Source organism: Sminthopsis crassicaudata, chromosome 2, assembly GCF_048593235.1.
Source record: "Sminthopsis crassicaudata isolate SCR6 chromosome 2, ASM4859323v1, whole genome shotgun sequence".
NCBI classification, from domain to species: Eukaryota; Metazoa; Chordata; class Mammalia; order Dasyuromorphia; family Dasyuridae; genus Sminthopsis; species Sminthopsis crassicaudata.
Window position 1 is genome coordinate 177,622,105 of NC_133618.1, and position 15,801 is coordinate 177,637,905.

General features: G+C 37.0%; 1 protein-coding gene across 4 annotated transcripts in view; it reads left to right on the plus strand.

Moving 5' to 3' along the window:
• Positions 1–15,801, plus strand: part of GATA4 (GATA binding protein 4) — a 105,553-nt gene that overhangs the window by 72,154 nt on the left and 17,598 nt on the right. For all 4 annotated transcript variants that reach the window (XM_074287926.1, XM_074287927.1, XM_074287924.1 and 1 more), the window contains one exon: positions 15,631–15,797. In XM_074287926.1, the coding sequence (XP_074144027.1) occupies positions 15,631–15,797 (167 nt within the window). The remainder of the gene's footprint in view (positions 1–15,630; positions 15,798–15,801) is intronic.

Consider the following 15,801-nt stretch of genomic DNA (forward strand, 5'->3'; position numbering starts at 1 on the left):
TCTTGAATTAGTTTAATGAGAAGATGTAAAAGGCAGGGAATCCCAGCTTAACCTTGTTTGGTTAAGTAATCCCCCAAGAACCCTCAAGAGGGTGAAAAACAGTTTCATTTTCCTTTTTCCAGCCCCACTCCTTTCCCAAGAGAATGTAAATCACCTTTGAAATACCTCCCTGGCATTCAGTGTAATAAAGAGGTCACATCATATCTCCATAAATCTCCCTGCTGGCCTGTGGTTTTGCCCTGTGAAAGGAAAATTGTTTCCCTTTGGCTGCTGCAGGACTTCGAGGAAAAAGCCTTTTTCCTCTTTCCTCATTGTCTGGGTCCCTGGGGGAGCTGTTCAGGCAATTTGTTACTTGAATTAGTGTTTCCTCTCCCCAGCCAGCCAGAGGCAGAGGAGAAAGGTGAGGCAGTTTCATGCAACTACATAAAGACTGAATTGAAAACTCAAGCAAGCAGCCCTCCAGCAGTAAAAACATTTATCTTAGTGCCTAATGGTTTCTTCTTAATCTTTTTTAATTAATATAAAGAATGGGATTATACTGCTTCTGGGTGAGTATATGTAAACCAAAAAAATTCCAAACAGATCCATATGAAACATAACTGGGACTGCTTGTGACATTAACAGCTATGGGTATCCCTGATAGACTTGGGATGTTTTGAGAGATGTAAAAAAGCCTAAAGGACCAGGAACTTGGGCAGACCCAATAGTCCACTTTGGTCAATGTTTCCAGAGAGGAAATATTAATAACCTACTACTACTCTATTCTGTAGGGAGAAAAGGAATAACTAATTAGCAAACCATGGACCTATAAGCAACCAGGTAATACTTCCTTCTCTTTTAAAAATCTTCATCGTCATCACTTATATTTGTAAGGCACAGAGAGTAAGTGCCATGACATCTTCCTATTCAATAAACTCAATTCATTATATTTTGCAGGATCCAATATACTCTTCTTTGGCTTTTAAAGCTCTTCACACTGGCCCCCTCCTTTCCTTATGCTTTACTCCACATCTCATATTCTGATCCATGGACACTGGCCTCCTGACTGTTCCATGGAGAAGACACATCATCCATTGACTCCTAGGCATTTTCTCTGGTTGTCTCCCATGTTTGGAATGCTCTCTCTTATTTATCCTTCACACAAATTGCATTGTATATATTTGGTTGCGTTTTGTCTCCCTCATTTAGGTTGAGGGCAAGGATTATCTTTTGCCTTTTTCCAAGTCCCTAACATTTCCCACATAAGTTCTTAATAAATGATTACTGACTATCACTGTAATCCCTATAGATGAGGAAAATTATGTAACATCTCTAGACAACCCATAGATGGCAGGATTTGAATCCAGATCATTCTGATTCCAAATACAACAGTCTCTTCACTATGCCACCCATATGTTAACACTTTGCATCATATTTATTTGTGTATATTTCAAGGATAAGAATCAAGATGAGAGTATGTGAGTAGGTTGCCATCAATGTCATCAGAGATCGAAGATCCACTGAGGTAAACTATACATCACATTCCCCCTCCCTCTATATAGAATGTCAGATATTGATGTCAAGAACTATGTCATTTTCCATCTTTGTATTACCAGAGTTGCACACAGGAATTTGCTTTTATGGAGAAGATTCTCAGCATTTGTTTAAATAAAATTAAATAGTGAGTTGAGAATAGTGGTGTACAGCAGTAAGCCTAGGCATCAAGGAGGCTGAAACAAGCAGAACTCTTGAACTTTGAAGTTCATGAGGGGTTAATCTGATTTGATATCAGCATTAAAAAGGGTGAGAGTTGGGGGGAGAGGAAAATAGGTAGTCTAAAAAGAAAACTGGCATAGATTAGAAACTGAGCAGATCAAAGCTCCTGTGTCAATCAGTGGGAGAGTAGGCCCTTGAATAGTCAGCCCCTATACTTTCAACCTAGGTGAAACAGGGAGACTCAGTCTTTAATTAAAGAGAGACAGAAACAGAGAGAGAGAAAAAAGGAATGAAGGAAGGGGAACAAAGAAAGGAAGAAAAGAATAAAAGAAGAAAGAAAAAGTATTGAATAAAAAAAGAAACTAAGTGGAGGGAATACGGCTAAATCCATGACAAATTTGCTACTTGGTAAGTCAATCCCTATTTCTGGTGCAAAAAAAAAAGAAGAAAACCAGATGTTCCCAAATGACTATAACAAGTTCTCTCCTACTCCTACCCCTTTGTACATACATATGGAATCTGTGAGCAATTATTCTATGGGTTGTGCCATGGAATGATGGGAGAGCAAATCTCCATTCAGTTGAAAAATCATGTGAATGCCCAGAAAAAGGCTCTTTTGCTATTAGACTATGGTTTTATGAGGACCCTTAAGGTAGAGGGTCTAATCTTTCCCATCCCAATAGGGCCCTACTACTAATCCAAAACAGCTCAAATATGAAATCTTGGATTCTAGTCTCAGCTCTCATATTAAGTAGTTGTTTGACACATGGGAAAACCACACGATTCTTTCTGGGTTTGTTTCTTCATTCCATAACAAGTTTAAAAAAAAAAAAAAGTTGAGAATATTGCCTTATTTTTTGCTTAAAAAAACAAAAACAAAAAAACAAAAACAGGCTATTTGTAGAGACTTCTGCCTTCCCTTTTTCTTATCTCAGGTTTCCTCTATCTTCAACACAAGAAGAACTGTCCCTTCTCACCGAGGCAAACCTCTACTTGAACACTTGATCCAATTTCATCCCATCTTCTAGCAGATTTCCTCCTTCTATCATCAACACTCTCACTAATCTTTAATCTCTCTTTGACTGCTAGCTATGGCTCTTCTGCCTACAAACATGCTCATGTTTCCCTTATCTTCAAAAACCTTTACTTGATTAATCCATTGTCTGTGGTTACTGTCCTATATTTCTCCTCTCTTTCCTTGTCAGACACATTTAAAAAAAGGCCTTTTACAATCTGGAACCTCTACTTTCTTCCTCTCACACAATTCTGTAGTCTTCTTTCCAACCTCATCTGAAGTCAGAAGTTACCAACGATCTCTTAATTACCAAATCTAATACTCTTTTTTCAATACATATCTTCTTGACCTTTCTGCATCCTTTTGATATAGTCTGTCATTCTCTTCTTGATCCTCTCTTCAAGTTTTCTTGTCATTTCTTTCCTGTTTGATTACTCCTCAATCTCTTTTGTTGAATCTTTGTTTAGGCCATACCCATTAACTATGATTGTGTTTCCAGACTTTGTCTTTAACTATCTCATTTTCTTAATACATACTATTTCAAGTGGAAATCTCATCAGCTGCTATTGTTCAATTATCATCTCCAAACAGATGATTCTCAGATCTGTTTATCCAGCTCCAACCTCTTTCTTGATGTCTAAGAGGCTCACATCTCCAACTGCCCATTAGAATCTCAACCTGGATTGCTGTAGACATTTTAAATTCATGTCTAAAACTGAACTTTCATATATTTTTGTTGAAAGCCCCATCATTCTCTTAGATATTTGGATTCAAAGCCTAGTTATCATCCTTAACTCCTCATTATTTCTCATCTTTCTTCTGTGGGGATTTTTGCAAAAGTCTTCTGATTCATCCCTCTGCCTCTGGTCTTTACCCACTCTGGTTGATCTTCCACTCATTTGTCAAATTGATCTTCCCCTATTCAATAAACTCCAATGGCTTCCTATCAGCTCCAGGATCAACTAGAAATTTCTTTGTTTGGCATTAAGAGACCTTCATACCCTTTGCCCTCCTATCTTTCTAGTCTTTTTACACTTTACTCACTCTAATGCACTCTTTTGTACAATGATACTGGTCTCCTTGTTCCTACCTCAAGAAACTCCATCTCCTGAATCTGGGCATTGTCATCAGCTATAAAGCAAAAAAATTAATAAAAAATTAAATCAAAATTCTGAAGAACCAGAAACAATACTTTAGAAAGTGGTAACTTTTACCCATGTTTGGACTCCCTGAAAATAAGAATAGATCAAACTGAAATCAGTGACTTCATGAGACAGCAAGAAATAGAACAAAATCAAAATTGGAAAAAGAAGAAAATATAATGTATATGCTAATAAAAACAACTGACCTGGAGAACAGATCAATTTATTTTAAGAATCATTGAATATCCTTAAAAAAAATTATGAAAAAAATGCTTAAACATATTTCCAGAATTCATAAATGAAAACTAGCCATATCTATTAGAAACAAAATCAAAGTAAAAAGAAAAGAACTCCACTGATCATTGAGCCCTAGAAGGAAAAGTCCTAGGAATATCATTGCCAAAAAGGTGTCCCTTAAGAATGTTAGTACTATCTTCAAAGGGCATTGAGGTAGTTAAATGAGACAAAGAACTTGGGACGAACTGGTTCTACTCTGATGGTTTTAAGAAAGGAAAGAAAAATGAGGGTAAAAGGAACACACTATGATATAAAAGAGAAAAAAAGGAGTAGGACTAATTTAGAGTAAGAAGAGAAGTGTACAAACATGAGAAAAAGATGGGAGATGAATTTCATACAATTCTGAACCCAACTCTCAACAAGAGAGTTTGAACACACCTATATACACACAGAGTTTGATGTCAAAATATAGCAAATTCAATAGAGAAATAAGTGGGGATGGGAAAAGGGAAGGGGTTAATTAGATCTTAAAAGGAAAAGGAAAGAAATTTAAGAACCAGTGCTTGGGATCGGAGTGAGGAGAAAAAAGAAGACACAGTCAGTTTTAAACCCTGATATTAACACATTCCTTCTCTTATCACTTCTTTCCTTTAAAGGGGAGAGAGGCTGCTAAAAGAAGAAGACATAACTAGGGGAACTGGGGCAGGGAAAGACAAGGATCTTTGCAGCTAGTTTCTTTGTTGATGGACTCAGTGTGAAAAAAGGCCTGCATTTTTAGACATGACCACTATGTTGATTTATCTTTAAGATTGTTTATTTGTTTTGTTTTTTAGTGGAGAGGAAGGAAGGGATGGGAGCTAACAAAATGAAGATGAGGGTAGAAAATTTTTTAAAATCTTATTGAATTAGTTTTAAATGTTTAAAGTGCATGTAAAAGATCAGAAGGCATTTCAGAAGGAAGCACTGATTATACTATATACACAATTATTATATACTTTTTTTAAAAAAGCAAGCTATATGGAATGTTCATGATTTCATAAACAATTCTCTTTTTATATTCTACTTTGCATACGGAAAGTTTGTATATTTGGGGTGTTAATTTCAGAACAAAAAATAAAATACTAAGTTTCCCAAAAAATGAGAAGAGGTCTCTTAGACTCTTCAGTGTTAACATCTTGGGGGCAGCTAGGTGGCGCAGTGGATAGAGCACCAGCCTTGAATTCAGGAGGACCGGAGTTCAAATCTGATCTCAGACACTTAACTCTTCCTAGCTGTGTGACCCTGGGCAAGTCACTTAACCCCAGGCTCAGGAAAAAAAAGCAGTGTTAACATCTTGGTCTTTCTTGGTGATACTCAACCTATAAATGTGACTTTCTGAAACAGTAATGATCAACAAGCATTTTTAATAGTTCTCCCTTCCCCCCAGTTACATGGAAAGATAAATTTGAATTTTCATTTTTTAAAATTTTGAGTTTCAGATTTCTCTCTTCCTCTTCTTCCTCATCCCTAAGATGATAAGCAATTTTATATATGTTAAATATGTGCAAACATGTAAAGTATATTTCCATTTTAATCATGTTATAAAAGAAGAAACAGACTATATATTTTTTTTAAGTGAAAATAGTATGCTTTGATCTGCATACATACTGCATCATTCTTTCCCTGGATATAGATGCATTTTCATCATGAGTACTTTGGAATTGTCTTAGATGACTGTATTGCTGCTATTCATAGTTGATTATCATATAATATTGCTGTTACTCTGTATAATGTTTTCCTGGTTCTGCTCATTTCACTTTCCATGTAAGTCTTATTAGATTTTTCTGAAATCTGTTTGCTTATCATTTCTTATAGCACAATAGCATTTCATTCCCTAATTGATAGGTGTCCCCTCAATTTCCACTTCTTTGCCAGCACAAAAAAAAAAAAAAAAAAAAAAAAAAGCTGCTATAGTCATTTTTGTACAAGTAGATCTTTCTTTAAAAAAAAAAAAATTCCTTTGGGATACAGATCTAATAGTGGTATTATAGGATCAAAGTTTGATAGCCTTCGGGCATTGTTCCAAATTGCTCTTCAGAATAGTTGGATCAGTTCACACAATGGTGCACTAGAGTCCCAATTTTTCCACATGCCCTCCAACATTTATCATTTTTCTTTTCTGTCATTTCAGCTAATCTGATTAGTGTGAAGTGGTACCTCAGATCAACAAACATTTATTAAACACCTAATATATGCAAAGCACTGTGCTAAGGACCTGGTATACAAGGAAAAGCAAAAAAAAAAAAAATGATCCCTGTTTTCAAGAAGCTCAGAGTGTATTGGAGGTAGACAGAAAACAGGCAAACAAGTTTATACAAACAAGATAAGGACAGGATAAATTGGAGTTAAACAGCAAAGGGAAGAAACTGCAATTAAAAGGAATCAGGAAAAGCTTCTTATAGAAGGTGAAGTTTTTAGCTGGAACTTGAAGAAAGTTAGACAATCAAGGAGACATAGGTGAGGAAGAAGAAAATTTGAGGTATAAGAACAACCAATGAAAATTCCTAGTAATCAGACAGATAGGACTAGCTAAGTGGGAGATGGACTGGTATAGGGAGAGACAAAGGGATCCACAAAAAGGATATTATAAAAATCCAGGCATGAGTTGATTGAAAGTCTATGCCAGAATGATTGCAGTGTCAGAGCAAAGGAAAGAGAAATTACAAGAGATATTACATTGGTAAAATTAATAGGACTTTTTGGACATAAGGAAAGTAGGGAGAAAAATAGTAAGGAAAGCAATGTGACTGACTCCTCAAAGCACATTCATTGAACACATACGTATATGTGTGATGCTGGGCATTGCATATGAGGAGTTGAGTTATAAGATAGTTTCTGCCATCACACAATTTACTATCACTGGGGAAATAAAACATCTAACTTACTAAAGAGCACTACTCCTAGAGGAGTCCTGGCTTAAGTACTTAACCAATTGTTATATAACAAAGGTATATTAATATATATTAAATTACATGTAAACCATATTCAAATTATATTTGTGTATTCTATCTGGGACTATGATTTCTTTGGTAATGGGAGCTCCCAGCAAGGAACTTCTATCCATGCAGATGAGCACCTGCTCTGCAATTTCTAGTCTCAATATGCTACCTGGATCCCTGAGAAATTGACTGACTTGCTTAGGGTCCTACAGCTAGTTTGTGAAAATGGAAGGACTTAAAACAAGGTCTGTGACTATGGGGAAGAGCCTCCAAGGTCCTTCTATATTCATTATACCATGATGCCATTCTCATTAATATATTTACTTTAATTTTTTATCACAAGGGAAACAAATACAGAGGTCATCCTGACCTCAGAATGGGAAGAGAAGGCACAAATTCCATCAACTTCCAGTTATCACTGGGTTCTTGGCAACTGGTAATAACAATTACAAGTTGTATACAAAGCAATTTTCTCCCATAATAACCCTGTATTTTTGGTAGTCCAGGTATTAATATTTCCATAGGAAAGAGAGCTCTGGGGAAATTGTTTATGTCCACATACAGCTGAGCTGGGATTTAAAAGTTTTCTGACTAAATTCAATATGCTTTTTGCTACACTATGCTAACTTATTATGGATCCTAATATCCCTATACCTTGCATCTGAACAAACTTGACCTTTGTTTTCCTGAGTCTGGGAAAAAACTGATCTCCCTCTCTATATTTCTTTCCACATCTGTCAAATTCACTGCCACTTCCATTCAGCAGACAAGCCTCTGGATAAATTCCTCATTCTGTCTATCAGCAGAGACACAGGGGCAAAGCTCTGACTGCAGCCAGGTTTGCTTGTAGTAGCTTCTGTTTGGCAGCCAAAGGCTTCTTTAAAAAATGTGTTTTTATCAACATATGTCTGGGCACTGTATGTGTTGTCTCCTCCCTTTCTTTCACATCACACAAATCTCAGGACCCATGCAGCTTAGAGCCTAGCTTGACAAAGCCCAGAGAACTAAAATCTCAGGGCTGGAAAGAGGTTTTTCTAGTACTCAAGATTGTTCTGCACTGCAGGCTCCAGATGTGCTCTTAAAATTAAGCCCTGGCTACTAGGCAAAGAACTTAAAACTGGAAGGACTGTCTAGCCCAGTTTCTTCATTATAGTTGAACAGATAGAGCAAGTTAAGGGACTTTCTTGTAGTCACACAAGTATTAAACGTCAGATGCAGGATTTGAACTTGGTCTTCTGATTCTTTGCTGCCTCCTTCCTTATTTTATCATCCTTCAAGGGCCCCACTCCCCCAATTTGATCTCATCTGCCTCAAAGGGTTAGTGATCATTCTATATCCTAATCTCTCTGCAGAAATCTATTCCTGCATGTCCAAATGGTTAATGGCCATACCCATATGAATATCCGGCATTATAAATGCCCTGTTAAAGACTCAGACTCAACTTGTCTCATTCTGAACTTTACATCTTCTTGCTCCTTGAAATTTCCTTATGCAGAAGGCAAGTCAATAAACATTTACTAAGTGCATACTATGTGCCAGGTGCTGAACTGGGGATATAATAACCCTCCTCTCCCCTAAAATAGTCCCTATCTTCAACACGACACCAAATTCAGAGTAGCCAAGGCTCAAACCTCAGAGTAATCTTTGATTCTTCTTTCTTTCTCAACCCCTTCCTGCCCCCAAATTGATTTGTCAAGTCTTTCATCTGTATTTTTCCTTTAACACAGGCAGCCATGTCCCTAGTTTAGGTTTTCATCATTCTAGCCTAGCCAATTAGAGTAAGCTTCCTCAGTCCTTTCCTCCCTACCCCATCCTTCATACAGTTGCCAAAATAATTTTCTTAGGGAACAAGTCTAATTATATCATTAATGATTAGAAGCCTTTAATGGTTCCCTATTGGTTTAGCATAAATTCAATTCAATTCAACAAACATCTATTAAGTGTCTGCCATGTATAAGATACTATGTGAGGCATGGGGTTATAAATACCCCTACCTTCAAGGAGATTTTTCTAATGGGGAGATATAACATGTACATTAGTAAGCCAATAAAACAAAACAAAACAAAAACACAAAGTAATTTCCAGAAGGAAAAAGTAACAATAACTTTGGGGGGAGAGAAGACCAAGAAAGGCCTGGTATAGGATGTGAGACCTGAGCTACACTTTGGGAAAGTTGGTAGGGATGAAAAAGTACATTCCATCTTTACAAAGGCATGGAAGATTGAGATGAAATGTCATGTACAAAGATCAGTCAGCAGGCCAATTTGATTGAATAGAGGACCCAAAGTCACTTTAGGATTTAATTCCTCTATTTTTAACCTTTCATTTTTCTCTGTTACCATTTTCTTCTTACAGCCTATTTCAGAGGCCAAGTGAGCTCACTCCCAAGTTGGTCAGATGGTGGGAAAATATGTAAGGATAGGGTTTTAGAAGGCAGTGTGAAGAGCTTGCCTCAGATCTTGTTTTCAGAGAAGGAAGATGATAGACACTCCTTGGACAGAGATTCTGGTTTGTTCTATAATCTTTTTTCAGATATTTGTACAATCTGCTACTTCCTCATCCCATTTTGTATTTATACATAATATGTAGCATACAATGGGTGTGTGTGTGTACATGTGTATGCATGCTTTCTTCCCCTATAGAAGATAAGCTCCTTGAGGACAGGGATTATTTCACTCTTGCCTTTGTACTGCGCTGGATCCATATTGAAGCACCCAAAATATGGTAGTTACGTTAAAAATGTATGTTGATTAATTGATAACTTTGTACCTGATTCTATGTCACTCTTATGCAGTTGAATGTATTTGTATACATTTGAATTCCATGTCATTTCCCTGTATATATTCCTAAGCATTAAGCACAGAACTGTACAGAAATTCTTGTCAAATTGGACATTTTTTTTTTAGGGGGGTGCTTCTAGTTGGGGATGAGGCAGAAAAAAAGTAGTAAATGTCAAGGGGGAAATCCACATCTGAGGGATTAGGTGGTCTGGGTCCAGTAAACTTACTCAGTGATTGATTCCTTGTGGGCCCTTCCCTGACCACTGCAGTGGTCATTAATTAACATTCTTTGTCAGTTGTGCCTCTCTGACTTTACCTGTGTTGACTATCAATGCTGGTGCCGATTCCCTGCCTACAATCTTGTATTAAACAAACACAGACGGGGCTTTCTGGTGGTGGGTCATAGGTCATAAGAATGGGTTGAAAAAAGGACAGCTTCCTAAATCTCCACCCCTCTTTCTTTTCCACCAGAGCACAAAGGTCTATCAGGTGCCCCCCTCCCCCCAGCCTCCTAATTATAATCCATCATTGTTATCAAGTTTAATGTTTGCAAAGCACTTTATTGCCATTGTTGTAAGTTTTTCCTTCTATTTGCAAAGCACTTTACGAGGCTAGTTATGAGTCCCACCCCCACCCCCGCCCTATCTGGGGATAATGTTAACCCAACTCCAGGGCTAGATGGACTACCTCCATAAAAATAGGCCGGGGCAAATTCCCTTGATGCCAAGAATTAGGTAGAATCTTCAGAGAAAACAGGTCACAGCTGCTTACTTAAATCTGTCCTAGTAGGGTGAATTCACAGGTCACTATGAAAATATCAATGCCCTATGGAAAAACTGAACTGCCATGCCTTTTATGAGATAGCCAAGTCACAAAAAGTTATGACATCATGGTTCAAACCGGTATAATAGTTGCAGAGTTTGGAACCAAGAACACACAATACTCTCTGGGCTCTCATGTGCAGGACTCTTCAACATTAGCTTTCTGGCCTGTGGAGTTGCTAAAGGGCTCATTTTATTTAAGGAAAATTACAGCTGGGAGAAGTTGTGTACAAATAAATCAAGAGAATTTCTGACTGGTCTGGAGAGTAGACCCTACGTTGAGAAGAGTGGGCCCCACTGGGGCTACAGCTGACTCCTAAAGACCTCTAATCTAATTTGATCATTATTAGCCACCTATTGTGCAGATATATTACCCTTTCTTCCCCCTTTTCTCTCCAGGATAGTAAATTTACATTATGAAATCTGTTCTTTTCTTATTGTAGTTCTAAGAATCCCTCTTCTATCCCTGTACTTCTCATCTCCTAATTTCTGATTGCCCTTTCCTAAGTCTCTGCTCTGGACCTAGCTTTGACTCTATTCTGTCCCGCCTCATCTACCAACATATGCCAATCATAAAAGAAAAATTACACTTTTGAACCTAATTATTTTTTGAAAAACAAGCATTAAAAAAAAATCCTATGCTGTAATACATGTAACATGTATGGGATTGCCTGTCATCTACGGGAGAGGGGAGAGGGAGGGAGGGGAAAATTTGGGAAAGAAGTGAGTACAAGGGATAATGTAAAAAAAAAAAAAATTACCCATGCATATGTACTGTCAAAAAATTATAATAAAATAAAATTAAAAAAAAAGAAAAAAAATCCTTAACATGTACAATAAGTACAAGGAATAGAAATGCAGAAAATCATGACAGACAGTCCCTATTCTTGAGAAACTTATATTCCACTAGCTTCTATTAGAATATAATCTTGTTTTGGCAGTCTGGTGAAGACTATGGACTCCTCAAAATAAAGTTTTTAAATTTAAGGGAATGTTAAATTGCAGTCAGATTATTTTTTCCCACCCAAGTCCATGTATATCCTGAAATCTGTCCTAGAAGTCTGTGATAATCCATAGATCCCAGGTCAAGAACCCTTTTATTAGTTGACTATATCATATTAACAAAGAAAGGAAACAAACAAAAAAAAGCTATCAAATGGATAGCTACAAAATAAAAGATATAATCAGCCAGGAGAACAGGATTCTAACAACCAAGGTAATAGGAAAATCTTAATTCTCAGATTTAAGACTCATTTTTGGTGATAAGTTTAGTGTAGTTTTTCCTGGGGCCTGGCTTCTCAAAGAAAGTCCCTGGGGGATAAATATTCTTCTCACTTCACTGTGCCTGCCTCCTACCTTATACTCAATTTTTTTTTCCTTATCAAAGATGAATTAACTTAAGGTTTTTTTTTTTTTTTAAACCCTTGGACCCAAACCATTTTATAAGCAGTACATGACATGACTTTCAATGTCGACTTTAGAATCACAGCTGTAGAGCTGAAACAGACCTAAGAGACTATCTAATCCAACTCCATCATTTTAAAGATGAGGAAATTGAGGCTCAGAATGGTTAAATTATAGATGTTCTATAAATTGCATTCTAGGTCAATTTTGAGCCCAAGTCCACTATTCCAAATTGCCCAAAAAGCTTCAAGTCTTAAAAAAACATCTAAGTGAAATCAGTTCTGAAAGGTCAGTTAGAGGTGGCTGTTTGAAAGAAAGTTATTGCTTTGTTCAAAGAATCAAAGATTATTTATTCACTATTTATGAAGAATTTGTGCCATGTTAAACCAGTGTGATTTATTGTGATACAAGAAAGTTATTTCCAGTCCACAGATCTTCAGGAAAGAGAAAACTAAAAAGATGTGAAGAGAGAGGAATGGGCAGCAGGGACTCATTCCTAGCTGATATAGCCCCAACTCTGCCGTCCTGGGCAAGTTGCTTGCCTCTGGTTCTTAGTCTCCTCTCTATAAAATTAGAACATTAGGATATGTTGCCTCTAACTTCTTAGCTCTGAGATTCCATGATTTGTGTGTTTCTAGTAACTCCCTTAAAAAAGAAGGTTGTGTTCTGGAAAGAATGTCTGTTTTATTCATTTGTGTGGCTGGGGAGCCCTCCTGTGGCCACTGCCACTCCTGCTTTTACTGAGTGGCTTGAAATATGTAGAATCAGTCAGAGAATCTTAGCACTAACGGATCATTTGCTTTGCTTTATAGGGAGGAAAATGAAGCTCAGAGAGTAAATTAAAATATTTCATGGTCTCCCATGTAGTGAAAAGCAGAGCCTATATCTGCGAACAGATTTTATGCTACAAGATCATCTCTTTCAACCATGGCAGTTTATTTTCCATGGAAGGAACCAATCAATCAATAGGAATATATTAGCAGATGTTCAGAAATACAAAACAAACAAAACAAAAAACATAATAGGTCCTACCTTCAAAGAACTTACATTCTATTAGGGGAAACAACAGGTACAGTTATAAGTAAATATGTAGACAAAGTAAGCCCAGTAGAATTGTGAAGAGTAGCGGAGCCCATGCAAGGATCCAAATGATAGAAGGTATGATTATCCATCCATAAGACTGGTGGCTGGTGCTCATTTTATGCCTGCTCTTTCCTCCCTCTACTATCTTGGGCAAGCTTCCAAGGCTGAGAAATTTGATTCTGGAAAGCTATAGCTTCTGGTGAGTTGCCTCATTTCCTGAGAGGTAGCTGACCTTGGTAGAAGGTTCACAGTGTAGTACAGGTGCAAAAATAGCCAGCCTTGTGACTGTGATGTGCACAAACAGAATAAGCAAACAACCATTCACACCTGCCTGGTATTTACCTGGTTGGACACTGACTGACTTGGTTTGCAGGTGCAAGTGACTGATTTGATTCACTACCCAGAGTTAAGACCCAAGCATTTTCTTTTGGATGAACCAAACCTTCCAAACTGTGGCTCTGATTCAAATAAATGATAGGATCATCATATAGTCTTTGAAAGAAGAGGGTTTTGTTTTGTTTTTAATTAGGGCTTGAAGGAACAAAAGGCAGCTTTGGTGGAGATGGGGGTGGGGGACTAGAAGAAAGACAAGGAAACCAGTGGGTGATAGTTACAAGGAAACAAGTTACAAACAAGGAAACTATATAAAAAAGTTCTTAATAATTAGAGAAAGCTATCAATAAAGTAGACAGATGCAACTAGTATATTTTTGTGTATTTGAAGTTTTGGTAGCTGTTAAACTGAGAATAAATAAAATAAATTAAATGGAAAAGAAAAAATTGTCAGAGCTTGAGTGTCTGGCCAATACAAACAGTACAGGTAACTCAAAACTCTCAATTGTTAATGAATTTTTAAAAGATAATAAGTTCTTCATCCCTTCCGGGTACTTAAACAATGTCTAAAGATCACTTATTGGGAATGTTGTATAGCAAAAATTTTTTTTTAAGTTTATTAATTTAAGGGGCAGCTAAGTGACAGTGGATAAAGCCCTAGCCCTGAAGTCAGGAGGACCTGAATCCAACCTTAGACACTTAACACTTTCTAGCTGTGTGACCTTGGGCTAGTCACAATTCCGATTGCCTCAGCAAAACAACAACAAAAAAGTTATATTAAATTAATATCATTTTGACCCTCCCATTAATATCTTTCTTGTAAAAACAAAACAAAACAAAAACAATGTTTAAGCAAAACAAATCAACATTGACTATGTCTGAAAATATGTGGTTCATTCCTTGTACTCTGCAGAAAGGAAGGTGTCATGCTTCTTTATCAAGATGTCATAAGTGACTACATTGATCCAAGTTATGTAGTTTTTTCTCTTGCTTTTGCTTATTCTAATAAGTTCATGTAAATATCAAATTTCTCTGAATTTTTCATATTGGTCATTTCTTACAACACACTAATATCACATATTACAATTTGTCTAGCTATTCCTAAATAAATTAGCATAAAATTTCCAGTTCTTTATTACTACAGAAAGCATCACTATCAGTATGCTTTTTTCTTTCTCTTGGGGTATATGCCTAGCAAGGTATAATAGTATATACTGGGTTTTAATGTGTGTGTATGAAGATGTGTTTATATAGTCTTAGTGACTTCTATTGTGATGCTTGTAAATATTTCGTATGTACTTGTGACACGATAGCAGTGGCCGTAGGTAGCTACTTTTATCAGCTTGTCTTTCTTGTGCCTCATAGAGATATTAAGAATGGAGTGTGCAAAACATAATTTGTCCACCAGGTGGTGATATACTCAAGAACCCAGACAGGTGGTATTTCAAAGTTTCCCCACGTGGACTTTTGCATTGTCAAGTTGAGCAGCTCTGGCCAGCTGGATAAATTAAAAACCACATTGGTTGGGTCCTGAATTTATAGTGAGAGACAGAAAAATTTAGGAGATGAAAGACTGCTGGGATTTGCATTTATTTGTTTGTTTTTGAGGAAAAGCTACTATTTCTACTCGACACTTGGACTTTCCTTTACTGTGAATATCCTTATTCATTCACAGGACGCAATCAGCATATGGTGATTACAGAGTTTATTAGACATAGTGAAACTAAAAGAGAAAATAATTAAACACACTCCGGATGGAGTCCTTTCCCCAACTCATCCTTAGCATGACTGTGTTAAGTTTCCAGTGGAATCCACACTCATAAATCCTAGAGGGAAAATAAAGATATCATATATATAAATATATGTAAAACTACCCCCACACACATGTGTCCATGGTCCCAGCGCTGGACTTCAGACTTTAAATTGATGGTCTACGTACTGCTACTTCCATTGTCTAAAAGATAAATACTGACTTACTATCTTGATATGTTGTTCTCTCTGTCGTGGTAATGAGTTTGTGTTTAAAGTGATTTAAACCCTTTAAAATAAATCATATTGAGATTATGCTTCTTAGGTTCTTAGACATAAGACCAATTTGGAGGAAAATTAACTTCTGCATTTTTCTCCACTTTTTTCCCAACAGATATGTTTGATGACTTCTCTGAAGGTCGAGAATGTGTCAACTGTGGGGCCATGTCTACCCCTCTCTGGAGGCGAGATGGGACCGGTCATTACTTATGTAATGCCTGTGGGCTCTACCACAAGATGAATGGCATCAACCGGCCTCTTATCAAGCCACAACGTCGTCTGGTAA